Source organism: Neodiprion fabricii, chromosome 5 (assembly GCF_021155785.1).
Source record: "Neodiprion fabricii isolate iyNeoFabr1 chromosome 5, iyNeoFabr1.1, whole genome shotgun sequence".
In the NCBI taxonomy this organism is placed as follows: Eukaryota; Metazoa; Arthropoda; class Insecta; order Hymenoptera; family Diprionidae; genus Neodiprion; species Neodiprion fabricii.
The window spans coordinates 30085-58074 of record NC_060243.1 but is presented as its reverse complement, the minus strand read 5'-3'; the positions used below and the strand labels follow the sequence as shown (position 1 = coordinate 58074).

Below are 27990 nucleotides of genomic sequence, written 5' to 3'. Positions count from 1 at the left end.
CGCGATGTTAAGTCCGGATCGGTTACCGACGTGCCTTCGACGTCAATCAACGCCAACTCGAAAAGCCTATCCCCTGTCAGAGGGCGCTAGTCCCCTATTTACCAATTGTTCACCGGGCGGATTTGACGCGATTTTTTGTCCAGTAGACGTCGCTGGTTGTGCCGAGTCGGGCGTAATTTGCGTTTCATACGGTACGGCGGTCGGTGTACTTACGGGAATATTCACGTTAGCAAGGATCCGGAGAATTGCTGAGTTCGAATTTTTTATTTTCCGAAATGTGTTCGTGTCGTGCTTCGATTTGCAATTGCGCTTAATCTAACATGGAAAATCGCTGGAGTTGCATTGTACGTTAATCGCATCGCGGACGGGTAGTCGCTATTAATTAAGGTAAGAGAGAATTTTGCGAAGCCGATCGATCGTATGTACATACAATATTTCTGCTATGTGACGTTATACATGTGGACAACATACAATGTATGTACGTATGCATATGAGTAAGAATGTAGCATCCGTGGATGCACAAGTGTCGCGCGATTTTCATCATTTCGGGTATATTCAGATCCATTCTGATCCTTTTGTTTTCTGAAATTAATGAACTGGATTTTCATCGGTCACTGTCAGTAAGTTATCTTTATCCTCCGTATATTAATATATAAATATTTACCTTCGAATCAAAGTGCCAATGTTTCTCGTACGTACGTACTACTACCACAGTTCTCCATTATTGTTCCTTGTCGCGTCAAGTGTAATCATAACTGCTAAATAAAAAATCGTTTCATATCCCTTGTCAAAGAAGACAGTAGTATGGCAATGTTTCTTAACGAGTTTATATGAAAACATTGTTAACAGTTGTGATGTACATAAATTGGCAAGTGAATATGTCAAATCCGTGATTCCAAAGAATGTTATCGCAAGTCGCAAGTCGCCAGTTTGGTCGCCCCTGGGGCTGCGCAGCTGCGAAGGTGTGCGTGCGTGCGTGAATGACGCTGTTCATCTCCATAGTGTTCCGTGACATACCATATAATACGCACACGTATGGCATATACATACCTATACGGACGAGTGGTCTGTTGCACAGCTATCATTCACAAATCTGCGTGACACAGATAAGAGTTTTATAAACCGAATTAAAAGTATTTTAATTACATATAAGGTATGTGTTGTAATAGGGAAGTCATTGGTGGACATTGTTGGAATGAATTTTTCGATTCTTTGTGATTCGGTCCCAACTGAAAGCCGCACAACGGTACGAGTTCTTCGTTGTTTATATCGAATAGATGACATATTCGCCAAACAAAACCGCAGTGTAGGGTCGAGGCAAGCCTCTGGCTGGCAAGTCTTATTAAACTTGACGGCATGGTTATATAATTATATGAACCGTGTACATGCCTATGGTCCCCTGCAGATCGTTCCTGTTCCTTCTTACACGGATTATAGATCATTTTTGTTCGACGAATTGCTTTGACGTCCAACCGACGCCACGTGCGTATTATTATTCACACCATCAGGAAAGTTGGGCCTGCGCAAGCGTATAAATTTATACGTTATCATACGGTATGATTAGGAGGCCAATATTTCTCCCTTCTGCTCGGTTCCGCCACCTACGCATATGCATGTGTACACACGTTTGTGTTGTGTATATTTATTGTTAGTGTGGTTCTGTTTCTTGTGCGATAAGGGTAAGAGGTTTGTTTCATTTTTATCTATACCACTTTCGTCATTAGGGTTTGAAACCCTGTTAACATCTGTTGTACGGCAATATAAATATATTTGAGGCCGAATGAAGCCATACAAGTATACCGTACAACATGCGCCATGCACACACTTGAGTAAAGTCGGGTCGGAAATAAGGTTGGCAGCACTAGCAGCGTCTAACTTACGCCTCTCGAACAGCACACGCCGCATCTCCTCGATGCGCGGCTACGATTGGTTAGATGCTAGTGTGGCCAACCTCATTAATGATCCGCTAATCGAGGCGGAATAGTACGATTTGATTTGCGTGTGCAGGTCATTTTAACTGGTAAATGCTCTCCAGAAGAATGTCGCACGCTCGTCTGCTACAGTCCGAGACGAGAGGTGGGGCCTGCCGGTGCCACATACCTATGTGTACAGGTTATATTTATCTACCCGATTTCTTGTTAATATGATTGTAGTTGCGCTCCATCCCTCGTTTACTTTGCGAAATTCTGTTTCAATTTTCAATTTTCTGCGCGTTCGACTAAGGTGGCAGAATTACTTCTTACTCTATAATTATTTATTAGAAATTGTACACGTGGACCTTTCTTGATATGATTTGACTTTTTTTTTTACTATTCTACACATCTTGGTACACCGTACGATTCTTTCACTGCCAGTCGGAGAACGAAAATTAGATCCTCTTAATATTTTCAAGTGCCCTTTGCGATTGGAATCCGCTACGGCCAGCACGAGCATTGTTCCATAACACGATTACGTATGCAGTTACTTGCCCCGGAAGATGGGTTTAGGCGTTTCGATAATTATTCCACGGCCAAGATGAATCTTCTCGATATTTTTTGTTCAATTAATCAACCAACAAACAGAATGGGCGACGAAATTTTTGACGCTGTATGTTTTGTGGTTTGATTCGCATGCTTATTACGAAATTACTGTCGTATAGTAAGCTAGCACCACGTGGTAGAAATGCAGCTATTGACGCAATTAGGACCAAATCTCTATCGCCTGTTTTTTCTCGCACAAGGACTCGTGTGTAATCAAAAAGGGACTTATATCTCAATCTGTCATGTGCAAAGTAAAAGTCAGTGCATAGACAATGCGTAGTAATCTTACTTTATCCGTAAAACATGCTATTGGTAATTCAGGTTTTTACTCTACAGATGTTGTAATACACTTGACTGTATCATATATCAATTAAATGCAAATAAACGATGTCAAAAACCATAGTTGAAGCCATAAATTTCTGCTTAAAAATTACACTTTATTTAAAACTATACGACCTTTTGGGAATGCGAGTACAAATTCACCGATCTTCTCTGCAAGCATAGGTATAAATTAACGATTCGTCATCTCGCCTGCGTCACGTTTGTATCCTCGTCTTGACTCGTCACGAAGGCAAAGTCGCGTTCAATGTCGGATAATAAGTATGTGTGCAATTACAAACATCTATAAAAATTAAATTTGTACGCAGAATATTAACTAACTATAGTAACCAGCACTTATCGAGCTCAGACACATTTGGTTTCTTTCAAATTGGCCTCAACTTTGGCATTCATGGGTATAAATTATGTGTAGGTATGCCGAATTTCATGGACTTTAGTATTACATAAATACCCTCACACTCAGAATTGAAGGATCGGTCTTCTTTTCAATTTCTTAATCTATCAAATAATCACCAACAGTTCGAGACACAAATATCTACACCTATGATACTTCGTCATTCTCCTCTTTCATCTTTTTCTTCCTGATATGAAATATGTATTATTGTTTATTAGTAAAGGAAAAAAAATGCTACATTGACACACACACACACACACACGCGCGCGCGCGCGAATATGATATACTCGGCTTCGAGGCAGTGAGTGGGGTGATTGCTATACATAGTGGTTTTAACACAGTTGTTCATTTACCGGTGGTTTTCTCAGGCGTTGATTCACTGGTGTATTTATCGTACTATTGTACCTTTTAATATTTATCGTTAGTTTGCGCGGCTGACTCATCGATGATATTGTGGTACTGGCAGATAGATTTTTGCCCGAGCCGTGTTAACCAGTCCGTAAACTCGATCACCCAACGTTTTCTCAACAAAGCTTCACCCACCCTTTCACCTTTGCCCGTAGTGTACGTAAGACTCTGCTAAAAATTTGCGACCCTAAAACTTCCTAAACCTGCATTTTAGAAGACTTGACAGCCAACGCCGGGGAGGAGGATTTGGAGCTTTGAAAAATGATCAATGTCTATAAACGAAGTTCTCGTTAACAATTACGGGGATTTTCTGATTAGTGGTGAAAGTTTTTGCCACCGAGTTCTTCATGCACTGTCGAGAATATCTTTCCCACCTTTTTTCCTGAGCATTCGAAAACGTTTTGCCATTTCTCTCTTTCTTCTCGTTGCTTGTGTTCTCCAGCTCCGTATCTGTGTGCGATAGGGCACACCCTTTACCATCGCTCTTCCCGCCGCCTACATCTGCTTCTACCAACTTCTCTTTTCTCCTGTTGTTTCCTCTGTTGCCACTAATTATTCTACCGCCGTTGCCTACGTAGCTTACCGACTCCATATTCGAGCCCGTTCCAAGAAATATCCGTCCGCCGTCGCCTTCGTATTTTATTGCACCGCCGTTGAAATTCACTTTCACCGAACAACCGTCACCGACAATGCGGATACTACCGCAATTTTTGGCCACCGTCACCTGACATCCATCGCCGCGTACGTTTAATTTAAAGTCATTGGATTCCAACTTGACCCTGAGACCGTCACCTTTCAACTCTTTCGCTTTTTCCATCGTCATTTTCGTATCAGTCGTAATCGTCATTGTCGAGCAGTTTTATATTATCACAATCTTCTTCAATTTCTCGTCCTCGGCATTCGTTTATTGCCAGTTGCGTACATTTTTCTCCTTCGGTAATACTTGGACCACGCTGTCATCTACCAACGTTATATTTACATCGCATGTATATGCAAGCGTGCGTCTGCCTACCTCACAGATTGGCGATATCGATAGTTGTTTACTCGACGTGCACAGTTACACGGCTCGTTTGCCAATAGTTTTAAATCTCTGCGTGGCGTGCGACTATATCGCCTGGAACAGCCGATTGTCGGAGGTCAGATGTCTACGAGTGAATACGACGAATCAGGCTGGTTATTCCCCGGGTTAACTCTGTGCTTGTATGTGGTAAACAAGTTAGTAACACAAAGATTATGTATAACAGCGATGGCCGAGTGTCGACGAGCAGGTAGCTATGTAATTACTTTGTCGCGTATGTACAGCCACGTATAATAGGTACACATGGTTCGTCCATTCGGTTCAGTTGCACCGTACGTTATTACGAGAATTGCCGACGTGATATAGAATATAATTTGGTACCTATGAGAATGTCGTGTTAATTCCCCCATACTTCACGATCAGTGCATCAAGACGAGTCACGCCCAATCTTTTCAGTGTGAAATTGAAAATTTCAATTTACCTAAGGGCCCTTGCGATGGCTATGAGTATATAGAAAAAACAACCTGCACATACCTGCGTCGATGATCTATCTCACTGATATATGTATAATAATAGTTATACAATATCAGTGATCTATATTTGCAATGTCATTTATCCGTCGCTGAACGCATAATAGTCCTTCAGCGAGAGAGAAGCAGTTATGCGGGCGACGGATTTAAATCGGTGTGTCAGTTGGACAAGTGTTCGTCACCTACAGACATTATACGTTTGTATACATACCTATTTACACGTAACTATCGTCTTTCATACATATATACTATAATTTGTATAATTGATGACACCATTTTTTTTTAATTTGCTCAGATAACTCTGTGTTGCAGTACCTTAAACTTTTCGCTTCTCCACAAATGGTGCGCACAATTTTCAGGAAAAACCAGAATAGTACACTGGGATTTACTGTACATACACAGAAGTAGCCGTGCGTAATAGTGGCTTTACTCATCAAGGCATTGACCCGCTAATAGTGCGCATCGAATCGTATAGATATATTATAGTTTTCCCTTCTACTGTTCCACTATAGTTTTTCTAGAGGGGAAAAGTTTCCGTGGCAGCGAACCCGACGTCTCCGCGTGTGTGATATCGAGGAATTATTGTCGAGATAGCGGTAATTCTGCATTGAGACGTCCCTCATCGTTTCCTCATATGACCTACGGTATATTTGTGAATTCATGTCCAATTCCATTTAGACGCGATAATACGGCCGTATTTTGTACCAACTGCGGGTAATCGATGATTGCCACTTGTATAGGAACGTATCACGTTGGCATATATCTATAGGTATTTGCGTTTGCGACCTTCGAGAATTACTGCAGCAGCATGATCGTAGTCACAGTAATTTAACACTGACACTCAAACGCGAAAAATATCACGATCATATTTCATCCAGAGTATTCGCTAATGCTGCACTGTCAGCCAACCGCGTATAGTTGTCATTGTGAAATACTGATCACAAAACTACACAAAATGTATATACTCACCTGCCATTATGATTACTCTTGTTGGCAGGATGACGTCGTGCAATGCATAAACGATACATCCAATTGGTTCATTGGAATATCACAATGGAACTGTCTAACGAAATTGACGCCCTCGTCGCTCCTTTCACGCAAACTGTTGCCAGGCAAGACTCTGGAGTACCTGAGGACCTTGCATCTCCAACAGATACAAGGCTGTTGGGTGACGGCGACGATGCTGACGAAACCATGAACAGCGATCTCAATATCACTGTAATACATGTAGTTCGTGATTCGACGTGCGACGGGGAGGAATCGCTGACAATGACTGCAGGTACCGAGGTTAAAGAATTTCCAGGGGAGAGCAAAGACAGTAAAGATGGGAGTGATAGTGGAGTCGAAGGATGTGCGACGGAAGTATTGAGAGTTCGTAGTAGAAATAGTGTAGACTATGGAAGTAGCTGTGGGGGATTGGACGAAGCGTCGTGTGATTCGAGTCTCGTTAGCTGCTGCTCTGTCTACGAAGATCCCTGTGCCACGCTCCCAGACGACTTGCGGCTTAACACCGGGGGAGAAGGTACCAGCGAAGGTGGCAGCGAAAGTTCCTCCATAGCTGGAAGCATATCTGCCAGAGGTACGAGGGCAAATGGAAAACGAACCGTCATAGCGTCAGCCACAAATAAGAAGAAGCTCGGTGTTGCCGAGCCTCAAAAACCATCCCGTGTCAAGCCCAGCGCCTCGACTAATCCAGCAGTGGCTTCTCCTAGGTCTAAAACACGAGTTGTTGCACCACGAACCGTTCCGTCAAAACTCCAGCCGGGATCCAGGGACAGAGGTCGCTCGAAAGAAACAAAACACTCCTCCCTTAAAGATACAGCCAAGGAAATTACTCCGATAAATGGCACGTGTCGTCAGGCTGCTACACAACGACCAAGTGCTACGCCTGGCTTTCATCGAACTCGCACAAGAGCGATCCCCGAATCCCTGCCATCAGCGCTGACGACAGAAATTAATAAAGATTTGGCACAAAGAGGACGGGGCACCAGATCCAGAGGGGGATCTAGTGGCAGGGGGCGAACTCCCGGATCCACTCCTTTGGACGAAGGTAAAAAACTTCCGAGCACTCCACGGGCAAATTTCGCAACGTGCATGGAGCCTCAAACCGTTCGCAAGGACAAAATCGCCACTAGTTTAGATAACAAAGCGTTGGATACATATGCCACGTTGCCTAGAAGAAATAGAAGTAAATTTGCAGTTCCTAAGTCAAACGAGAAAGCGGCTAGAAGTCGATCAGGTAGCAGAGATGCTAGCCTGAATAGAATGAATGGTAAAAAATCGGTTCCCATGAGAGACGCAACGCCTTACAAATCTCTACCTTCTTACGCAAGGATAAAACCCGCAGAGAAAACGCGCATTTATCACGAAATTAGTGTGCAGACTGGCCTGACCAGAGCAGACATGGACAATGTCTTTGCCGGACTTGTCGCCACTATGCCAGATCCTGCCAGAGTGGATAGATCGGATAGAAGTTGTCAGACCGAAGGCTCCTGGAAAGACACAAAATTGATGCAAACCGAAGTTGAACGAGTCACAGAAGTGGCTGCATCCTCTCAGCTAGAAAATGAGAAATTAAAGATAGAGCTTGCCCAAGTCCGACGGGTATTGGAAGAGGAAAAAGCTGATCACGCGTTTGCTCGCCGAGAACTGGATAGGAACGCTCAGAGGGTTTTGGCCATGCTCGGTACCCCTCAATCAGAACATACAGGTACCAGTTTATTTGATATTTTTCATGATTTTTATTTATCCGTTTGTTTATGGTAAGTCTGGTTCTAAGCTGATTGTACAGAACCACAGATTGCTTCTGGCATGTTCAAAGCGACACCGGTGGCATGTGGTTTACATGTTGAATAAGTGACAGCAGAATACATTGGTGGCATTGAATGTGTCAGAACCAATCCAGGGATCTGTACATACGTTCGTCGACTAAAGATTGTCTTCCATCAACGATACGTATCACAGAGGCTCACGTGCCATTGCTATTTAAATTTTCTCACAGTTTCTTCTGAGCTTGATAATGTTTTACTTTGCAATGGCTGTTCCTTGAAGTGAACAATGAACATGGCCCTTAATCTTGTATTTGTATTTCAAGAAATCTGTTCAAGTTTTGGGAACATTGTTTCCTGAAATTGGACGTAAGCCATTAACGCTTCTGGCTGCAATCATCGTACGAAAAAGAATCATTTGAGTAAAATATGTGCAAATTTTAATGTATCAATAAGAATTTTTTTTTATTTCCATCATCAAGATTAAGTTTAAGAAAATCTGTCAAAAAATGGTAAAACATGTATTCTGAGTTTAAGTGGCGACTAGACAGATACTTATATTTTCGCGGAGTTTCGCATTGCAGTCGTTGTGTGTTTTTTAAAAATGAACATTTTGAGTTTATTCGATTATTCTAACGTGCATTCATTACTACTACTAGTTCGTTCTTTTTCCTCGTAAATTGTAAGTGCCAGTTCATCATCAGGTAATCCCTCTTATATGAGCACAAACAATCCTACTTATCACATAAACCTTTCACATATAATTTTGTGATAACTAACTGGTGTACATTATAAAAATTTTTCTGTTCATGACAGATGTTCTGATATAAATTGTTCTGAGGAGGGCCCCCATCCGGACTGAAACGTTAACACAAAAATAGTGTTTTTTGTTTATGACCTTCATATCCAAGAATAATATTTACACAACAGATAGTTATAGTTTGATATCGCGTAATGAAAAGTAATCGAGTATCCATAGGTCGCAGGATGTATGTATACTTTACTCTGATAATTTTTCACACAACTCTTAATATTCTGGTGGTATATACCTTATAATAGAATATAGAAGCAGCGCACGAGAAATGTCAAATGCTAATATAGTTGCAGTACAGCGTTAGTTGCGTGAAGCAGCCTCAAAAAGTTGAAACGCATTGCCCCATACATTAATGCAATATCAAAGGCAATAATAATGACCTATTTATGTTGTACAATTTAAGAAGGGGACAGCTTCCTGGAACTGGAATCCCATATACAATCATCGGGGCAAGTCGTCGCTAATCAGCAAATTGAGATCGAGGACCTACAATCCCTTTGCCGTATGTTGAATAGGGTCAGTAGGTACAAAGAATATCCCGAGTATCCGGTTTAAGTTAGTAACATTGACGTAATAAAACATCAGAAGAAAAATCATTACCTTGTAATTTTAGAATGGTTTTGAACAAGTTGGCTTGTCAAAGTATGAGCACTAGGGTGGTCGTTATTTGGGGTCAAAATTAATTTTACCCCTTCCGCCCCCCAAATCGGTTCGAAATACGTAAAAAGTAACGCTGTAATTTTTTAAGATTTTTAAAAGAACGCTTAACCCTTGACCACACGGGTTGAAGTTTTCTATTTAAAACAACATGGGGTTTACCTGCGTTTGGAGTCACTATTTTACTGTGGGCCTTAATATGTTTGTAATATCCTGAAATTTTCATAAATTAGTTTACAAGCATGTAGCTACATGGAAAAAATTTCCGAAACTCCTACCCTCAAAATGTTGTATAACATTATCATAATAATAATAATTAAAAAAAAAAAAATTTCTCAATTTTTTTTATTAATTTGCTTCCTCGTTTTTTTTTTACAAATGTATTTAAAATAGTGCTAACTATCGTGCTCACGATAGTGCGATTTCGAAAGCCAAATATACAAGAGCTCTATCAATTGAGATAGCACCAAAATATTGTATAATTGAGTGAATTATAGAGCAGCGAGAATATGAATTATTTTCCGACCGATAATGAGATTGCACCGTGAGTAAAAACCGGCGAAAAAACAATACGAATGCCTCCGGCGTCGCATCGTGGTCGAGCGAGAAGGACAAGGACTGCTCGCGAATGGGTAAGCGAATATCGAAAAAATCATCCAGATGCAAAAAAGCAGACAATACTTAAGAATTTGTAACTCGTGTAGAAAATTATTCTATTTTAAATACATTTATAAAAAAAAAAACGAGGAAGATAATTAAGAAAAAAATTGAGAAAATTTTTTTTATTTTTTTTCAATTATTATTATTATGGTAATATTATACAACATTTTGAGGGTAGGGGTTTCGGAAATTTTTTCCATGTAGCAGCATGCTTGTAAACTAATTTCTGAAAATTTCAGGATTTTACAAACATATTAAGGCCCACAGTAAAATAGTGACTCCAAACGCAGGAAAACCCCATGTGTTTTAAATGGAAAACTTCAACCCCTGAGGTCAAGGGTTAAGTGTTCTTTTAAAAATCTTAAAAAATTACAGCGTTACTTTTTACGTATTTCGAACCGATTTGGGGGGCGGAAGGGGTAAAATTAATTTTGACTCCAAATAACGACCACACTAATGAGCACGGTATGCTTCATTACGGTTTAATAAGTCTCAGAGAATCCTCAAGTTGTATAAAAAATTATTTTTCGTTAAGATGCATCATTGCGCCAACAATACTAACCTCAACATCATCCGGGCATCTCGTTTTCATCAATCATATTCTAGTTATGTTATTTATTAATTTCGAAGGATTTGGAAAAAAGCATGGTTGTGCAAAAAACATTGCTGCAACAGCACCAAGAGTTGGAAGCAGAATCGATAGAAATGCAAGATTTTCTTCAGGAAGAGAAGGCTACACTGGCTGAGGCGCTTAAAGATGCAGAAGCTGAGGTGCTGTATCTTGTTTAATACATCACTAAACTTCGTCACCCTTGCAATTTATTTATAATGCTCACAATGTGATGGTTGATAATTTTTTTTACGTGTCTAGATAAAAAAGAAGGACGAATTGGTCAAACGAAGCAACTCTGAGCTAGGAAGGCAGATCGAAGAATGTAAACATCTGGTACGCATCAGCGAGCAACGAAGGTATTTAAATCACCATTGAACTATGAAAGTCTACACGTTGAATGCATTTTGTTGTTAATATGTTTCAACCCTTTCATTATCCATCCCTCCAGTCTTATTTGAATTGTTGACAATATTCGACAGGCAAGAAAACTTGTTGATGAATCTAAAATTAAATGCTGTGGAGAGACGGAGCAGAGATTTGCTCTTGAGTCAGGGAGCGGCGGTATCCGGAGCGGCTGTGGCCTTGTCCGGATTGGGAACGAGGCTGGAGGCTTTGGTGGATCAACTTGTTACTTCATACAATATTTCTGAAAAGGATCTTGAGGTAGTGGTTGATCACAAACAATAAACTCGCATGGAGTAACATTACGCCATATGCTACGCACAGTATTTTACAACACGATTCTTACATTTCTTCTGGATCGCCCATAGTCGTCAGCAGCTTTTCTGTACTCTTGCATATTTCCAGTCACTTTGTTCGAAATAATGCCGCTTCCATCTCTGAATATTATCAGTTGTAACCAAAAAGTCATTGGGTACGTAACAAAAATATCACAGCAGTTTCTCAATTTGTTTGCAATTTCATCAAGAACTCAATAAGCAACAAGTAGGTGATTCGAAAACTGATTTTTATGTGCTAGATGTAAATCAAGGTTGCATTTTACGAAACCACACCGTATGGATTAATTTTCAGGATGTCATATATATTAACGAAGCATACAGTTGTAGTAACAGCAGTGTCGAGTCAAGCCCTGTTAGCTCTAGGCAAAGTCTCAAAGAGTTCACGCCAAGTCCAAAGAGAGGTTCCTTTGTATCAGCGGTTATTGGTGCTATCAGAAATGCAGCAACACATCCGTTTGTTGGAAAACCTGCGGATAGAAAACCTGCATTTATTGAACCCGCTTTGAAGCAATTGCACAAGGGTAAGTGATTTTACCAGACGCATATGGGGCATTCCAAGCTGTTTCAACCAATGTTTGATTCTAATCACGTTAGATTTGGACTTTGTGTTTTATGTTGTAGTATTACTCAAAATGAGAATCCACTATCAAATCATCCTAGAGCAAGAAGTATTTTTCTTTCATCATCTTTTCGATCTTTGCATGGTCCTGCATCGAAAACTAGATTGCACCTGGCAATCTTGACTGAGTATCATAAAAACTTGCAGGACAATAAAGTTGCGCCTTGGAATTACTATTTTGCTGTGTGTGAAAAACAAAAGTTATCTACTGTTAAAAATGCCCTTTTTTTACAAAACAGTATAAATTTATATTTCACCACTGATAACAGAATTTACATTTTTTTTTTCATCAATGAATTCTTTACAGCTGAGAACGAGTTCAACACCTTGTCAGAAGTGGTGATTCTCATCTCACTGAAGATATAGTCATTTACGATTGTCAAAATTTGACGAAATGGTTATTAAATCGTACGCAATCCACACCTTCCAGTCAGTTGTGAGGAAAAATTCTAGGTTCGGGAAATTAGTAATCCAGAAAACCGACAACCCTAGGTGTGACAATATAAATATACGAGATCATTCCTGGAACGATTTGACACGGCGAAGTCTATCCCAGGAATCCAAAATTCTCATTTGTATCAACCGTGGTGAACATGGCAAAGTTATCACTAATCGTAGGTCATACTCTGCTTCAACGGAATTTAGAAAACACAGTGTATCGAAAGTAAAGTAATAAAAATGTTCTCGATTAATTATAAGTTCTGGAGTTGATCACAGTTTTCTGTCAGTTATTACTTCTAGACTACTGATTTTTCAAGTCCAGAATTTTTCTTCCAAACTGACTACAAAGCCTGCAAAGTGAAGATTGCAAACATAACAATGTCACCGAATTTTATCAATTTTTACAATTGTAAATGCTCATATATTTGGTGCGACCAGAATCACTGCTTCCGACAAGATCTCAAAATTCATGCTTGGGCTATTTTAAAAAAAAATTCAGAGTTACATTATTAGAGGCAGAATATAATATATTCCTTTTTTTTTTCAAGAAAATTGCATTTTCAAATAGTGTAAGCTTGATACTTTCACTGGAATAGTCATTCACAGGTGCAACTGTATAGGTATCTAATTTGTTATGATATAACTAATATCACGGCATTCATTGTCAGGTAGGACCTATTGTACCACCCCTCGGTTATTGACCGGCTTTAGTTAATATCACACATCATCCTCCGCCAGAAGGCCAGTATACGATCGAGTGACAAGTTCTGTAGGTCCCTAGATTTCAGGAACATTGAGCCCAGACTACAAAGAATGTAAAAATGAAAAGAATCCATTTCTTACTGAAGGATGCATTGAAAAATTTGAAAAACGTCGTATCTTCGGTAGAGTCGTACTGAAATGTAAAAAATCAATGTTTAAATCAAATGGGTGACGGTCCAACATCGGTTGAAACGGCATGGTACGCCTCATGTGTATTGTATTTCTCAGACCGGAAAATCTGCATGCTCTGTAGATTAATGACCAGTCTCATCGTTTGAGTAGCTTTTTTCAGGTATATGGTGTCTGGTCATCCGAAATTGTCAATTTTTGTTTCCAATGTATACCAATAACATAGTGTAGGTAACCCACAGCTACCTTGCCACGTGAAAATGATTTCGCATCAACTGTACATTATGCCTTCTCTAAACAGTTATTCCTTACACATGTCATAGCTGCTGCTGATATCCAATTTTCTGCATTATTGACAGAAATAAGCTTAGACTCGTCATCCGACCTGTTGGATTTCGAGACAGAACCATGTCTAATGATGGAAAGTGTCTTGGAGGATGTTCCTTTGCCAGATACTTACACCCACAATATGGTATCGAGCAGCGACTCGCTTCGCAGAACACTGGGTTCCACGGAAAATGGGCTTGAAGAGAGTTCTAAGCAGGGTCGATTTGCTGATGAATCCACTAGCCTCTCAAACCTCACACAGGCTATTCTGCATCGCCGTAAGGTAGATAGTAAGAGAATTATGTAAAATTGGTTGGACAATCGATTTTTTTTTATTATTAAATTACAAACAGTCGTTGCAATTCCTTATAATAAAATACTTGACAGTGTTATGTATGTTAAGTATTAATTATTGGTCACGTTTTGATTTGCATCAATGTGGAATTAGGTGGAAGTTGAAGAACATGATGAATGCGAATCCTTGAGCGAATCCGAGACTGGCATCACTGATAATCCAGGACCTCTTACAGATTATTGTCCAGCTATTTCTCTTGTCGATCAAGTGATTGATGTTGACAATCTTGTCACTAAACTTTTGAAAGTTCTCCGAATTATACAGCTGGATAATGATACGTGCATACAAGAGTTGAGGGAGGAAAAGTAATCATTTTCTGTTAAAACCTACTAATTTCTGTATCATAGATTAGGAATTCCTTATCACAGACTGTATAATCTACCCTTCACGATGGTGGTCAATGTAAATTTTTTGCCCTTACTCTGCTTAGGTCTGAACTGGAATGCAGGTTGGAATCGTTTGTTGGGGAATTGGAAAAGGTTCAACAGCCAGCACGCCATCTCTGTGAATCAGAGAATCCATTGCCTAACATGACTGGTGAAAAAAAAATGATAGTCAATCAAAGTTGTCACAGTTAACGATACGGACACATTGTTCTAAAACAATTACTAATCTCAAGGTAATCTGTTGTTTTCAAGCGGGTTCAATCCATTCTGTAGTACTTTTCATAAGATTGTTGTCTGTAAATTAACAGAAAAATTCTGAGTTTGACGTGAAATTCTATGAATTTGACATTCTTTGATTTTCTTTGAATAGTCTGCAGCCTGCGGACACTTTAAGAATTTACCGGCTACACGTCGTTCGAAGCAACATTGAGGGGCAAAATTAGCTGTAAAAATAATATCTATTTTGTGTGAAACACTTATACTTTCTTTCTCGGCTAATCCTATCATTAATGCGTTATTGGGAACGATATGGAAAATTGCTTTAAGATTCTTAGTTTTCCGTAACTTCTGGTCCGTTAATGAACGCCTGTACGCGTGTACATATTCAATCAAAAAATCTAACCTAAATCATTAATCACTTTATTTTTCAAAACCAAAAATTCTCGATAAAACTTCTGAACTTATCAATCATGCTAGTCAGTCGGAAAATACGAGAAATTTAAAATTATAACTTACCAAATTTCATTCGAGATTACCGAATGAGTAGGGATTTAATAATAATTAATAAATGCGACATCCACTTTACTACAGTTATCAATATGGTTCAGATCTGTGAAAAATACGATGAATGCTACGGCTAGCCACAGCCTAATCATGCGGCAAACTAGTTGACGACAGTGGTGAAAATCGGCCCTGGTTAAAGCGCCTGATCTATAGATTCCTTGTCTAAACATTGACTATACGTATATATGTGCTCGCATAAAATAGTTGATTTCCTCTTTACACGCTTCACAAATTCATGATCACACTGTGTTGCAGCACATTTTTTGAAGAACCCAACGTTTCAAACACATAAATTGAAAGGTAGCGATAGAGTTATAACGAAACTCGGATACCCGCTGTATGTCACCTGGTTCCTAGCTGACACGAATTAGCACAATTATAACATTCACTCATTCACCAATTGTTATTAGGTAATCAACGTTCGGCTGCATTTTGCAACCGTATAAAAAATTTTTTTACAGACCACTCAAATTCGTATTAGAAAACATTCTTATTCATTCCTATTCCAATCATTAATTTTCCCCCTGATTCAGAACAAAACGTTTGGAATTGTAAATTTATGTTCGTGGGTACTGAAAACTATTGAGATCTCAGTTAAGATAATTCGTGTAACCCTGTACGTACCGTGAACCACCTATATGTGACAAAGCGGACCCTCGTCATCGACCCAGGGATCGACTTGCAGCGGTTACTGCTCATAATCTCAACCATCCTGGACGGGCACATTTCACCAAATATCCACAGTATAACGAAGGTGCATCGAAAACTGTTGATCACCGTGTGCTCTGCAGACGCGTTGATGAAAAATATTTTCTGTTCTAGCAATTGAACTTTTTCACATTTTTGAATCGAAGTGTCCTAGATATACGATCATTTCTCCAATTTTTTTTCCAAATATTGTAATTAGGTATGATAAACCAAAGATATTTTACCGTATGAACGGACGTAATACACACCTATGTATACATGTATACCTGTATATTACAGCGAACGATATGCAGATGGGAATTTCTGCAAATTATTAGTAGACTTTCGGAAATCAAAAAACTAATATCGATCGCAGAGTTTATTGTTGTACATACCAAACACTGAAAAACCTGCAAGAGCCTTACAAGCCCTTGGTTTAATGGACATTGTTCGGTTATTGACATTTGCGCTTTCCCTCACAGCTGAAATCTAATCTGTCAGTGTTTCCTGCGAGATCACAAATGACGGGAAAATTTAGGCATAAATATGACCTTATGTTGACAACTCTGTTCACTTTCATACACACTCAATTGTCCTTGTTTGCACTGTCAGACAAACAAGATCACCGATAAGTTGACTCGCAAAAAGTATGTTACGCATTTCAACGTTGTTCAGGTAAATTCTTCAAAACTTATTTTCAGTACGAAATGTAAGTTCCTCTTTTAAGAAATGTACCAAAGTTTCGCAGCGCGGATCGGGGTCGTCGTTGTCGTGTCATGGGACCGCTGTGCCCTCGTTTTAATCGGTTGTTACCTTGATATTTGCAGCCATGTCCGAAACGATCTACATTGCATTAAAAGATGAATCAGTAACATCAAACACAGTCAAGTTCTTCAGTGGGATTGGCGAAATTTAAAAAATGTACATTTTACATCGTTGGCGATTGAGGAGAGAGCGACAAATTTGCAAAGTTAAGTAAAAAGTATGAAATTGACACGCTCAGGAATTGGTCCAATTCACTTACTGTAAAATCAATTCTTTTGTGTAGAAAAATTGTCAGGATGATTCGTGGAATTCCCAATGCCCACAGGTCTATTTTAATTCCACTGTACCGTTGTCGGAAAAGAGCAAAATTCTTACTCTACAAATAATTCTGGCACACACCCAAAAGACACCCTGAAAAATGTCCCCAATTATTTAATCAATCATATATATAGTTACGATACGTGCGCTGTATTCTGTGTACTACAGACGGGCCATTCCCGAACGGGACAAAATGTGATAGAACGAATCCAAATACCGTTACACTGTATCCTAGCGTTAAATGTTTTTATACACAGCCAATAACTTGATGCCAAATAGTGGTAAATATTGTATTTTAATGTGTAATCAAATAAAACGTGCAACGAGATGCAAAAGACAACATTATAGCTGCAAAATTTTAATCCGCTAGATGAATGTGTGTGCATGCCTGCGTGTGTGTTCAATCTGTTTAAGGGCCGTATTGAAGTTACGTAACAAATTTAGGGGCGAGGCGGGGTGGGAGAGGGAGAGTCAAACCAGTTTATTTATTATTTGTTACGGTACGGGGTAGGGCGTTTTTAATGTTTGTACGTGATTTATCAAAATATAAGTAAACAAAAACAAACGTTCACGGTGATTGCCAAATATTATTGGAAACGGCGCGTCAGAGTCTGCCTGTAACAAAGCTATCGGTATCCTCAGAGTACCACTGATTCACACTGCGTAGAGGGAAGTTCAAAATTTTTTTCTGACGTGCTTACACGAGGGGGTTGGGCTGAAAAGGGATTCCTAAATACGTCACGTAATTTACGAACAACCTTTTACACGATTGCAAAAATTACTACGGCCGTACCTGATTATTGATAAGTGTCACCATGAATCAGTTTTCGAGGTCAGCCAACGCTATAAGAATCGAGCGTATTAATTACCGTCTAATGTCTACGCCTGCCTAGTTTGATCACCTCGTAATTCCCTAAATGAGTTGGCATTATTCGAATAACTGTGCGATAGATATGGAATTCACTTAAAATTGTTTCAAGTTGAATCTGCAGTAGGTGTGATGAATCTGGTAATTACAAGCTCATCCGGACGCCTTTTTACTACCTTCCAGGTTAATAAATAGGCAAGCTTCTTATCGAGGCAAGATCTTCCGATGACCTTTTTATAACTGCAGGCTGGTTCGAGACGGTCCTGTATAACAGATTGCTGATAACCGCCTAGATATAGGTATTTTGGAGACGCTCGAGCGAAATACTTTGGGCGACAATAGCTTGCGGGAAAAATGCGGCAAGACATGGAAAACCTGATCCACGCAACCAGGCGGAACGGTCAAGTGCAATAAGTTTCTGGCAATATCAGGGGGAATATAATATTTTGCTTTAATTAGTACATTACAGTCTGTTTATTGTCAATCTGAATTCATCTCAATTGCTGAGAACACATGTTGCACATGTTATTGATGTTGCATGGTCGTCAGAAATAAAATCCAGCATTCGGTTGGGCAGGAGCGGACCGCCCTTGCCGTAAAATAATTCGAAATTCGGCCAGCTGGGTTCAGGTATTTTTCAGGTCATTTATAGAATACCAGCCGTCCAACCCCTAAACGAGAGAGAAACGTTTTATGCGGGTTCCAGTTAACGTCGGCCCCATCGTTTACACTGACTCGAGGCCAGTATAGGTATTCAATAAATGACGCTGTAAGTGTAAGAGGTATGTACTAAAAATAAATACAAAATCTTTGCTATTACTGTATTGAACATGCTCACAAATTTATTTCGAATTGCAGTTACACATTGACACCTATGCGTATAGAATCTATTCGGTACAAAAATTGTAGTGTATCGTGAGTAGTTGATGAAGTCTACCGCTGACACAGGTTGCTCGGGGTAATTTCAATCCTCACGCCGTGTTGAGCGGTGTGGATCGGTCTCTACCGTCTGTGTCAGATGTCCCCGTCAATAAACACTCACGATTAGCGGCACGCCTTGACAATACACCATGACGGATATTTATAATTACTCGCGAAGACGGCAACTGATCGGGTGCATCAACACCAGACTATCGACATCTTTAAGGTGAAATGCTCCGTAGAATTGGTCCGAGTAGGCTGCTCAGTCGTAAGTTGTGACTGCAAAAACATTTTTTAACCATTAGAGGATATCGTATGGTAGTGTATTATTGTCATTTAAGCTGAATGGGAGAGCTGCTGTGATAGGTATTTTCGAGCACGCAGACACTAATTATATGCACGAGAAAAGTTCACTTTCGGGTCATGCTCATATTGGAAATATTCTGCGCGCGGAGAAATGCAGTCCCCCCGTCCCTGGAAGAATCACGCAGCACAGCAGTTGTGCAAATCGAATGACTAACCTGTGGATAAATTTTTTTTTAATCGGCTTTTGGGTCTCCTCGATCGTTAATGGTTTGTGCGATTCCGTACTAGCAGTTTCCGGCTTCAAGGGGGCGTCGATTCCCTCCTGTCCAAAACCGAGTATAGATGGATCCAGTTCTCCAGCGAGGAGAAGCGCTTCCGCCGGGGCCACAACGATAACGACGCCGTCGACGTGAATGCGAAAATTTTTCGTTCCGTTTTGTCGTTGATCGTAATGATCACCCCCGACGCTTGGCCTTATCGCCGTTATCTCTTCCGCCGAGAATTTGGAAGATTCAACTCCCGCGTCCGTATCTAACGGGTGACTCATCGCCTGATACAGCAAGGCCAGCAAAATGAAGGCTGATTTGAATATAGTCGTATTAATCATGTCAACGTACTTTTGAGCCAGATCTCGCCGACTCGTGATAAGAATGTCCAAAGTTACACTTGTTCGTCAGTGTACGACCTGATCGGACGAAGGATCGACGCGAATTGTTCTAACGAACCTTGGAAACCTCATCAGACTGATTTCATTCCGGTGCAACCGGGATCCCCACCCCATCCCACTCCTGCACCCCACCTCTACATCCCGTAGTGGATCAACCAGCTCCGTGAGTTCAAGAACCCAGGAGTCATGCATGGCCCGGAGCAGCCTGGAGTAAGGTAGAAAAATTCTTCAGGTCTCGGCTACGCACCACAACATTTGCAAGTATAGGTATACCGTTTCGCGGATATCGATAATTCGAATTCGTTAAACAATTCAACACGAGTCACTGTGGCATGCAGCCGGGATAGGCGATTTTTTGCCAGACCCAAAGGAAACGGTAAATGTAAATCTCACAGCATCATGCGACTTGCAGAATAACGGCTGCGAGTAAGATGAGAAATGATTTGCGAGAGGGCAACGTCCTGACATGGCCCCACGCAGAGTTCGATTCCCCGTTCTTCTGCCATTTGCCACCGCTCCATTCCATACTTACTGCAACCCGTTGCCTCTGGCCGCCTTGCCCTTGTTCGCTGCGTATTCTTTCCAGAACCTGTGAGACGTAGGTATGACCGCGTATAATACCTTATTGCGAGTGTCAAAGTTCCAGCGTAAACGTCCGTACCCCATACGCGTATCCGCGTACGAGTATATGTTATTATACGATATCATGTCGGATGCACGAATCTTTCACCAGGCACGGTTATTGACATCATCGAAATACCAAACTATAACTTTTGTCCAAGCGATTGTACGTGCCGAAGATCCCAAACTAAGTTACGGATCATTGATTCATTCACATCGTGCATTTTTTACGCAGGAGGCGAAGGTGAGATAGCACCGGACTGTGAGGCACAACCGGCCGGCCAATAAATGTTGGCCAACTGGGCGGTTCCTCGTCCAGGCGAGTAATACGAAATGGTATGCAACGCGTGGCTCCCTTGACAGCGACAAACAACCAGGAGGGTGGGGTAGATCCAGCCCTACCTGTAACAATTTTATAAAAATTAAGATTCAGTACAAATGGTACAAATGTAACTATGGAACTTACTTCCGACTGATGAAGCTTTACCTACAACTTGAGCTTTTATTCACATACATTAATAGTAATATAGGTATATGCCGCTACAGCAAATAGATTATAGCGAAAGAGCAAAAACCCATTTTACATTCATTTCGGGCAAATATTCGCCGAAATACATGTATGATGAATACATGTCTCAGGCCGACACATGTGAATTTCCGAGGAGAAAAAGTCTCTTTCTCACGTAGCCGAACATAACTACTACCGAAATGCGAATTTTTCGGGGCGGAACAATCCGGTATTTTATCGTTCTTTGGCGAATATACGCTGCATTCCGTTTTATCTCAGTCATCTCGACTCGGAACTGCGATTTATTTATTTTTTTCGCTGACAGGTCTTGCCCGACCCTACTGGTTGTTTGTCGCTGTGAACCAGACCATGTTGCGTACCATTTTGCAATACTCCCCAGGACAACGAAATACCAGTTGGTAAATTTTTATTGGTCTACCGGTATCTTGCCACACAGACCTGTGCTGCCCTACCTTCCTCTATAGGTATGCGTATCCCTCATCGTAACTGCTTTTTAAAGATCGACAATATATATACCTTTGTATGAAACTGACATCAGTTTTACATCTATCTATCTTATCTTCTATGTATGATACATAGTAAGCTTATTCATAATTACTTGTCTCATTTTCACCATGCTCATGCATTCTGGTTGTTGTTGACAGCCGGGGACTCCTCCTGACGACACATCTCATAAATATTGTAATTATTATTCCCCACCATCATATAAATGTACGCATATGTACTGATACTTTACATTCGGTATTCATTTGTTTCATCCTAGTACATGGATATCAAAATTTGTATATGATCTGGGATATCTTTATAATACAAACGTTAATTGTTTCTCAAACATTACTTATCGACTTTCAATCATCAAACTCGCCAAAGGAGCGAAAGGATCTGATTATTCCATGTAAATTAAACTTGTTTAAACATGTATAATATTGTCAACTATTCGTGCGGGTATTAGGATCTTGTTTTCATATTTATATTACTTATCCATTTCATTAACCGATCCAATTCACGAAATATTTGTTATAGCCTTCAATCCAGGCACAGTCGAAACGGATTATGGGTACATCAAAGAATTAATTAAGTACATCCACACATCAGTGGTTATATACTACCGTCATTCGAGGGCCGTGTAATTCATTGCTGGGGAAGTGGCATGCATATAAATACTTTACGTACGTTGTAATTACCGCACTTACGCATAAACATATATTTTACAATTTCATTTATTATTTCATGTTGCATACATTACAGTAGTCGTAGTATTGATTTAACTTCGACTTTTCAGCTAGAAAATGAACGCACATACCATCTATATTTCAAAAAACGGACCCCTCTGAGCTTCTTGAGACAACGTATCGGGACTTGCGCCATTAGCACGTCATCCCAATCACAAAACGGCTCGGGGCCCGTTTCATGAAACATTCACAGTATGACGTGCATCAATAAAGACAGTTGACCATAAAATTATTATATTAAAACTGAAGCTTGAAGTAAAATGAATATAATTAGCTTGATATTTGAAACTATGAATCGAAGCGGGACCGTTAACTCGAATTCCAGCTAATAAAAGCGTCACATTAACTGAATAACGAACTGCGAACCGTAGATTTGATTGTGACGATTATTCATTAGAAAAAGAGAATGAAAAACTTATAAATTAAAAAAAAATAAATAAATTAACAATTAAATAAAAATTAAATTGCTCACTCAGTTGACAAACGAATGAAATAAGCAAGTAGGTTTGACCTACAGACTTTAATGGTGCGACATTACATGCTACATGCTGATATACTATTGAATATGCTATCAGGCTGATCGTAAAGCCAGAGTACCTACTGTGTGTATTATTGACAATAAATCAACGTCATGATCGGATGCACGCTTTACAACAGCCCTGCGTCTCTGTTGATTTTCAGCGGTCTATATCGATGTTTTTGCAAAATCCCAGTGAAAATTTAACGAGGTTAAATTAATTGATTTAACTTTTTACTCAAGCTAACAATTACATCATTATAAGTAATATAAATTATAAATCGAGTATTTAATTAAGCTAACACGCGAGTTTGGTGCTGTAAAAGAAATTGAAAAGGAACTTTGAAACTTGTATGCACGAGTTAGTCGAAAAATGGTTGACAGATGCCGTAACTGTTTCGGCGCCTATACGGTCCACAATCTTCAATTGCCGTTCCTATAAGAGTTAGACGATGATCGGCAACCAAACCAACTTCGTTGTGATCGCCGGAACGGCTTTGCCCACCGTTGTCAAAATTTCCGGTTTCGAGATCTCTATCCAGACTCCTCCGGGAGATTTCTTGCTTCAAGGACTCCTCCGGCTTGTCGTGGATTAATAAATCTGCTGCGACATTTTTCCACTGCAAACTCCTTGCCTTTGCCGCGGAAGGGTCTCTTTGTTTTAGGGTCTGTACGATCACAGCTGTTGCCGATCCCGCTTCTTGCTCCTGCTGATCCTCGGCGGAAGATAAAGAAATTTCCAAATTTTTACGCGGCAAATCCTGACGTGCATTTAACGCGGGAAGAATATCGGCCACATTTATCGATCCGGCATTCTTCAGGTGTGTAAATCCGGTGCGATCACGACTGTTGAGCATAGTCAAATAGGTCTCTAGTCTGTCGCTCGTTCCCTCCGTGGGAGAGGTCGAACTCGATGGTGTGGCTATGAGAATGAGGATGTTCTCAAGCTTCGCTGCCAAATTGATATCACCATCTTGGCGTTGGTCGTACGTTGTCGGGGCGGCAAGGCTAGCGGCGATACAGTTGCAACTCACCAAGAGTATAATCGTAATTTTAATCATCGTATTTGCATATACGTTGCGTCTGTGTGTGTGTGTGTGTGTGTGTGTGTGTGTGTGTGTCGTTTGTCTGTTTGTCGTAGTATGCGTGAAATAATTCTAGATATTACTCCGTGGTATATAGGATGAGGCGATTGTGCACCTGATCGTCAGGAGGACTGGCGGACAACGTTTTCTTATTCCGAACTGGGTGAAGTTTGAGCAAAGACTGATGTAGGAAAGTGAGTGGCTCCGCGGAATTAGCTACCTCTTCAAAAAACGCGCAGAACGCCGCGCCGGGGCTGCTGACCTGAACATCGAGGACTAGAAGTCAAGCGGAGGGGGTATCGTTTAATATCTAGTCTGGGTATGTGGCTTATGTTTGGGTACACATGCATATGTATATAAGGCGTGTGTGTTTGCTCACAAGTAAACACGTAACAACGAAGTAATATCTATTATCACTATAATACAACGCAGTAACCGGGCGCCTTGTGAGATCTTCTCAGCCTGCAATCATGGTATAATGTGTGTACGTAGATTACAGCTTGTTGGATAATTCTGTTTACATCTCATAATTCAACAGGTTAAGGGGAGCGCCCGGTAAACGTGCCAAGTCCGGCATTTTTCAATAGAACTGAATGCGCATCAGACTACCTACTCGTTTTCAGGCCTTGAGAACCACGCGCAAGCATCTCAAAATTGAAAAATGTTTTTTCTTAATGCGTGTTTTGGTATTTGATAGATAGGTCTCAGACAGTGATACTCGCGCTTATTCCTTTTGAGCAAGGTGTCGGGTTGTCACACCGATTATTTTTAGGATTCCTAGCTTCTGTACGAAGAATGCCTAGGATCGTTTTTATTCTTTTATGGCCCCAAATCTGAAAGAAAAAATCAAAACCCATATTTTACCCTATTTCTTGCGTTGCGGTCAAGTTCTATTGAAGAATGCTAGACTTGGCAATTTCACCGGGCACTCCACTTAAGTATACCATCCTTGCGAGTGACTATTTTATAATCACTCACGCGGGTATTATTTTTTATATACGTACAGATATGATAACAATTAAACTAATGGACAGTCACATGGCTTCGGAATTCTACATACCTATAATGCTATACATGCAATCTTATGCTACTATACATATAATACAATGTAAATACCATTCCTCGTCATATCCTATACAGCATCGACACCAGCTTACCGAGCGCTGCAGGTGTAGGTGATTCTTATCTCCTCGGCGCCAAGGCATGCACGCGTATAAAACGTTGATTAGGTCAAGTTTCAACGAGTATCGTTTATCATTTTAATACAAGTTTCTCTCCTTTCCCGCAGCAGTCGAATATTCAAATAACGTTAGATCTATTGCTACGATTATTCTGCATTTTAAAACTCTCGTATATGCTGCCGGAGAATCTGTGCTACAGGTTTCATCTAAATAAATATTCAATGACTGACGCGTTCTTTTCACCAGCATCTTTATTCCATAGTAAATACTATTCTATCCAGTATAATAATACATATCTGACACAGTCTGCAAGTATGATATATTCAAATTATAGGATAATTCGGAGCATCGGCGTTACTCGATCCAGAAACGTTATCAATTTTCTATACAGTCCCTCGATAGCCGTTGTGCTGTTGCATAACTTCCGGAGTCAGTCTGATTCCAAATCTGGAATAAAAGAAAAAAAGAAATACGCTCGATTAATATACTTATTCCATATAACAATATGCGTGCAAATTTTGCAGCAAAACTAGCGCAATGACTGGAAAGCATTGCTAGGAATATTAGAACAAGCTGTATCCTCAATTGCTATCAATATTCAAGCAAATAATTCTAAGCAACGGTACAGCTATGGCTGCATACCAGGGTATTTCAGAAAACAAAAACAATTTACGATTTTCCACCGTGGCATCCTCTAAAAAGTTTGTTTGGATTAAGAGAATGATTCTGTCAAAAGATGAGCGTTCCACGTTATGTGGAATATCGCGATCGTTTGATTTTTCACTTCATTTTACATTTTTCTGAATCTATAAAGAAACACGTTCTAGAACTCATAACACAACAATATATCAACAGGACATGTTATACTCCTAAATTGAAAGTTCACGTGAAATTATAACTATTATATGAGATTGAATCAATAATAAGAAAGTCGTCACGTAAACTACTCAAACATCAACCGGAGACGTAATATTACAAGCGTGGGTCTTCTTTGTGAAGTAAATTGATATTATGATTGATGTAACCAGCAGAAAAGAAAACTTATTTACGATAATTTATAAATTTAAAAAATTGTGCAAAAGTGAAAAATCAACTGAACGCGATCTTCCCACATAACGTGGCACGCTCATCATTTTACAGAATCTATCTTTCAACCTACGCAAACTTTTTAGGGGTTGCCATGGTGAAAAATTGCACATTATTGTCCTTTGAAACACCCTACCTATATGCATACCCATGGAATAGTGTATATATTCGGCTTAGGCGATTATGGCTACGAAATAACAAGAAGTGACATAGTGATATTGGAAGTAAATTCGGAGCCAAGTACTTCTTACATGAAATGGTGGCCCAACAACGATATATGTATAGTAATGATGGTGGATTTTCTAATTCGACGCACGTTCAGAATTAACATTCATTACCCCGAATGTTTCCAGCTCCAACTTGATTTTAACGGTCGACCCGCCGTGGGTTCTGCCTAAACCGGACATGAACAATGTCGGTCATACCTATCGTATGTATATGCCTAAATATTTACGGTATCAACGACGATGCGACTCTGCGGCGGATTTGAGGCCGACACTGTCCTTTCCGGTCCCGTCTGTAGCCTTGATTACATTGTTTCGACAGCTGGACTTGCGATCGCTCAGTGGACGTTTCTGCGTTTCCGGGACGTGCGGTTGATGAAGGATTTTGCTCGTTGGCTGGTACAGCCGCGTCAATAGCTGCGAACACGTTGTTCTTATTGTTAGTCGCCAAATCTTCTCCAAACTTATTAGTTGACTCTGCTCTCATCGTTATAGAACTCGTCGGTGCCGGCGAATCAGTTGATGGTAATTCACTTTCGAACAACGGTTTGATTGCAGTATAATTATCATGCATCGCCTCAGGTGCGGGTGGGACTGATACTGATGAGCTTGCGTTCTCCGTAAATGCAGATTCCGGTTGAACGTCTGCGGATTCTGGTTGCAATAGCGGATGAGCCGTAACAACAGACGCGGTGGATGCCAAGGATGTTGCCGTAGTTGTAGGCCAAGTATGCCAAGGCTCTACAGAACTCGTTGACGAGGCATTGATCGGGGGATCTAACGTTGTTGTCAAATTGCGCATTGGCGGTTTTATAGTGAAGTCACTGTAATCGTAAGTGTAATCGTAATCCTGTGAACAGAAATAATGAAATCAATAATCACAACAACAACATTGATGACAACGACAACAAAGAAGGGCAAAAATATTAGAATATGGGGTACCGCTACCTCGTTCTGTAATTACCCCGTAATCAGCTTCGATAGGGTTGCCGTTCTGCAAGACGGCAACAAGTTGAATATCCTTCAGATCGATGTGAACGTTGAGATTTCCAGTCTGTTGCTGGTTATATGAGGTGCCAACGGGCGCGGCGAGGCCGATGTTTTGGAATATGTCTGCAGCGACGAAGACGATCGCGACGACGGTTGCTAACGGCCGGATGATCATGCTTCTGCAGTATATGTGTTATTATAATCGACAATGTCTAGCTGTGGATTCACAGGAATTTATTACCCATACATATAGGTATCATATATTGCGCACGTGTATGAGCAGCCAACTCTCAAAAATCGATGTACAGTGGCGGGTGTTTATAAGGATCTACGACAAAGACCTGGGGGATAAGACGCGGGCTTTCCACCAGGCGAGATGTTGAAAAATTATATGAATCAGATCGCGAATAACTTGGCAACGCCTCGACGAACGACACACTGGTAACTGGAAGAAGTTCGCTCAACGTCTGCCGAGAAACCGGTACCTACCTCCCGTTCACGGAATCTCCGTGGCTCCGCGGGTTTGAGGCTCTGAATCTTGACCGATGGCCAAAAGGCCATCGGCCCCAGCCAGCAAGCTCCAGTCGCCAGGATTCCTTGACGTGACGGAGGACGGAAGCGGGACGAGTATTGGCTATTGGTGAGGTCGAGGTCATCGGAACTTTCAGCCTTCGGCTATATAAGAAAGGTTTGCACTCACCAACTCACCATATTTATTCCTATAAAATTTA

The 27990-nt window shown here is 40.5% G+C and overlaps 5 protein-coding genes across 10 annotated transcripts; 1 reads left to right on the top strand and 4 right to left on the bottom strand.

The window, feature by feature from the left end:
- Nucleotides 1–150: 150 nt before the first annotated feature.
- On the top strand, nt 151–17372 carry LOC124182585. 4 transcript variants are annotated; one of them, XM_046570040.1, is made up of 11 exons: nt 154–387; nt 6206–7918; nt 9194–9306; nt 10738–10878; nt 10979–11076; nt 11200–11383; nt 11753–11981; nt 13771–14021; nt 14187–14398; nt 14524–14712; nt 14850–17372. In XM_046570040.1, the coding sequence occupies exons 2-10, from the start codon at nt 6220–6222 to the stop codon at nt 14669–14671; spliced, it is 3075 nt and encodes a 1024-aa protein (XP_046425996.1). In that variant the 5' UTR covers nt 154–387; nt 6206–6219; the 3' UTR covers nt 14672–14712; nt 14850–17372. The 4 variants fall into 4 exon arrangements, with proteins under 4 accessions (XP_046425999.1, XP_046425996.1, XP_046425997.1 ...); XM_046570041.1 differs by lacking the exon at nt 154–387 and adding an exon at nt 466–620; XM_046570042.1 differs by lacking the exon at nt 154–387 and adding an exon at nt 4808–4875.
- Nucleotides 2936–4741, bottom strand: LOC124182599. Its single transcript, XM_046570084.1, has one exon. It carries the CDS (start codon nt 4505–4507, stop codon nt 3926–3928), a length of 582 nt encoding a protein of 193 aa, XP_046426040.1. The 5' UTR covers nt 4508–4741; the 3' UTR covers nt 2936–3925.
- A 1337-nt stretch (nt 17373–18709) lies between the features above and the next one.
- On the bottom strand, nt 18710–19875 carry LOC124182600. The gene is made up of 2 exons (XM_046570085.1): nt 19343–19875; nt 18710–19100 (listed from the first exon to the last, which is right to left on the bottom strand). The coding sequence occupies exons 1-2, from the start codon at nt 19732–19734 to the stop codon at nt 19043–19045; spliced, it is 450 nt and encodes a 149-aa protein (XP_046426041.1). The 5' UTR covers nt 19735–19875; the 3' UTR covers nt 18710–19042.
- A 2271-nt stretch (nt 19876–22146) lies between these two features.
- LOC124182741 lies at nt 22147–23976 on the bottom strand. The gene has a single exon (XM_046570366.1). The coding sequence runs from the start codon at nt 23752–23754 to the stop codon at nt 23056–23058; it is 699 nt and encodes a 232-aa protein (XP_046426322.1). The 5' UTR covers nt 23755–23976; the 3' UTR covers nt 22147–23055.
- A 1216-nt stretch (nt 23977–25192) lies between these two features.
- On the bottom strand, nt 25193–27990 carry LOC124182773. 3 transcript variants are annotated; one of them, XM_046570438.1, is made up of 4 exons: nt 27749–27990; nt 27234–27438; nt 26500–27119; nt 25193–25406 (listed from the first exon to the last, which is right to left on the bottom strand). In XM_046570438.1, the coding sequence occupies exons 1-4, from the start codon at nt 27913–27915 to the stop codon at nt 25343–25345; spliced, it is 1056 nt and encodes a 351-aa protein (XP_046426394.1). In that variant the 5' UTR covers nt 27916–27990; the 3' UTR covers nt 25193–25342. The 3 variants fall into 3 exon arrangements, with proteins under 3 accessions (XP_046426394.1, XP_046426395.1, XP_046426396.1); XM_046570439.1 differs by lacking the exon at nt 27749–27990 and adding an exon at nt 27507–27734; XM_046570440.1 differs by lacking the exon at nt 27749–27990 and adding an exon at nt 27531–27734.

What these genes read in the sequence shown, in the direction of transcription:
- LOC124182599 (XM_046570084.1), bottom strand. Translation starts at nt 4,507, where the DNA reads ATGACGATTACGACTGATACGAAAATGACGATGGAAAAAGCGAAAGAG.
- LOC124182585 (XM_046570040.1), top strand. Translation starts at nt 6,220, where the DNA reads ATGCATAAACGATACATCCAATTGGTTCATTGGAATATCACAATGGAA. An exon ending in CCCTCAATCAGAACATACAG is followed by an intron (nt 7,919 to 9,193) that starts GTACCAGTTTAT and finishes GTACAATTTAAG; the next exon opens with AAGGGGACAGCTTCCTGGAA. An exon ending in CAAGAGTTGAGGGAGGAAAA is followed by an intron (nt 14,399 to 14,523) that starts GTAATCATTTTC and finishes TACTCTGCTTAG; the next exon opens with GTCTGAACTGGAATGCAGGT.
- LOC124182600 (XM_046570085.1), bottom strand. Translation starts at nt 19,734, where the DNA reads ATGATTAATACGACTATATTCAAATCAGCCTTCATTTTGCTGGCCTTG. An exon ending in AAAAAAAAATTTATCCACAG is followed by an intron (nt 19,101 to 19,342) that starts GTTAGTCATTCG and finishes ATGTTTTTGCAG; the next exon opens with TCACAACTTACGACTGAGCA.
- LOC124182741 (XM_046570366.1), bottom strand. Translation starts at nt 23,754, where the DNA reads ATGATTAAAATTACGATTATACTCTTGGTGAGTTGCAACTGTATCGCC.
- LOC124182773 (XM_046570438.1), bottom strand. Translation starts at nt 27,915, where the DNA reads ATGACCTCGACCTCACCAATAGCCAATACTCGTCCCGCTTCCGTCCTC. An exon ending in GGAGATTCCGTGAACGGGAG is followed by an intron (nt 27,439 to 27,748) that starts GTAGGTACCGGT and finishes CATATACTGCAG; the next exon opens with AAGCATGATCATCCGGCCGT. An exon ending in CTATCGAAGCTGATTACGGG is followed by an intron (nt 27,120 to 27,233) that starts GTAATTACAGAA and finishes TTCTGTTCACAG; the next exon opens with GATTACGATTACACTTACGA.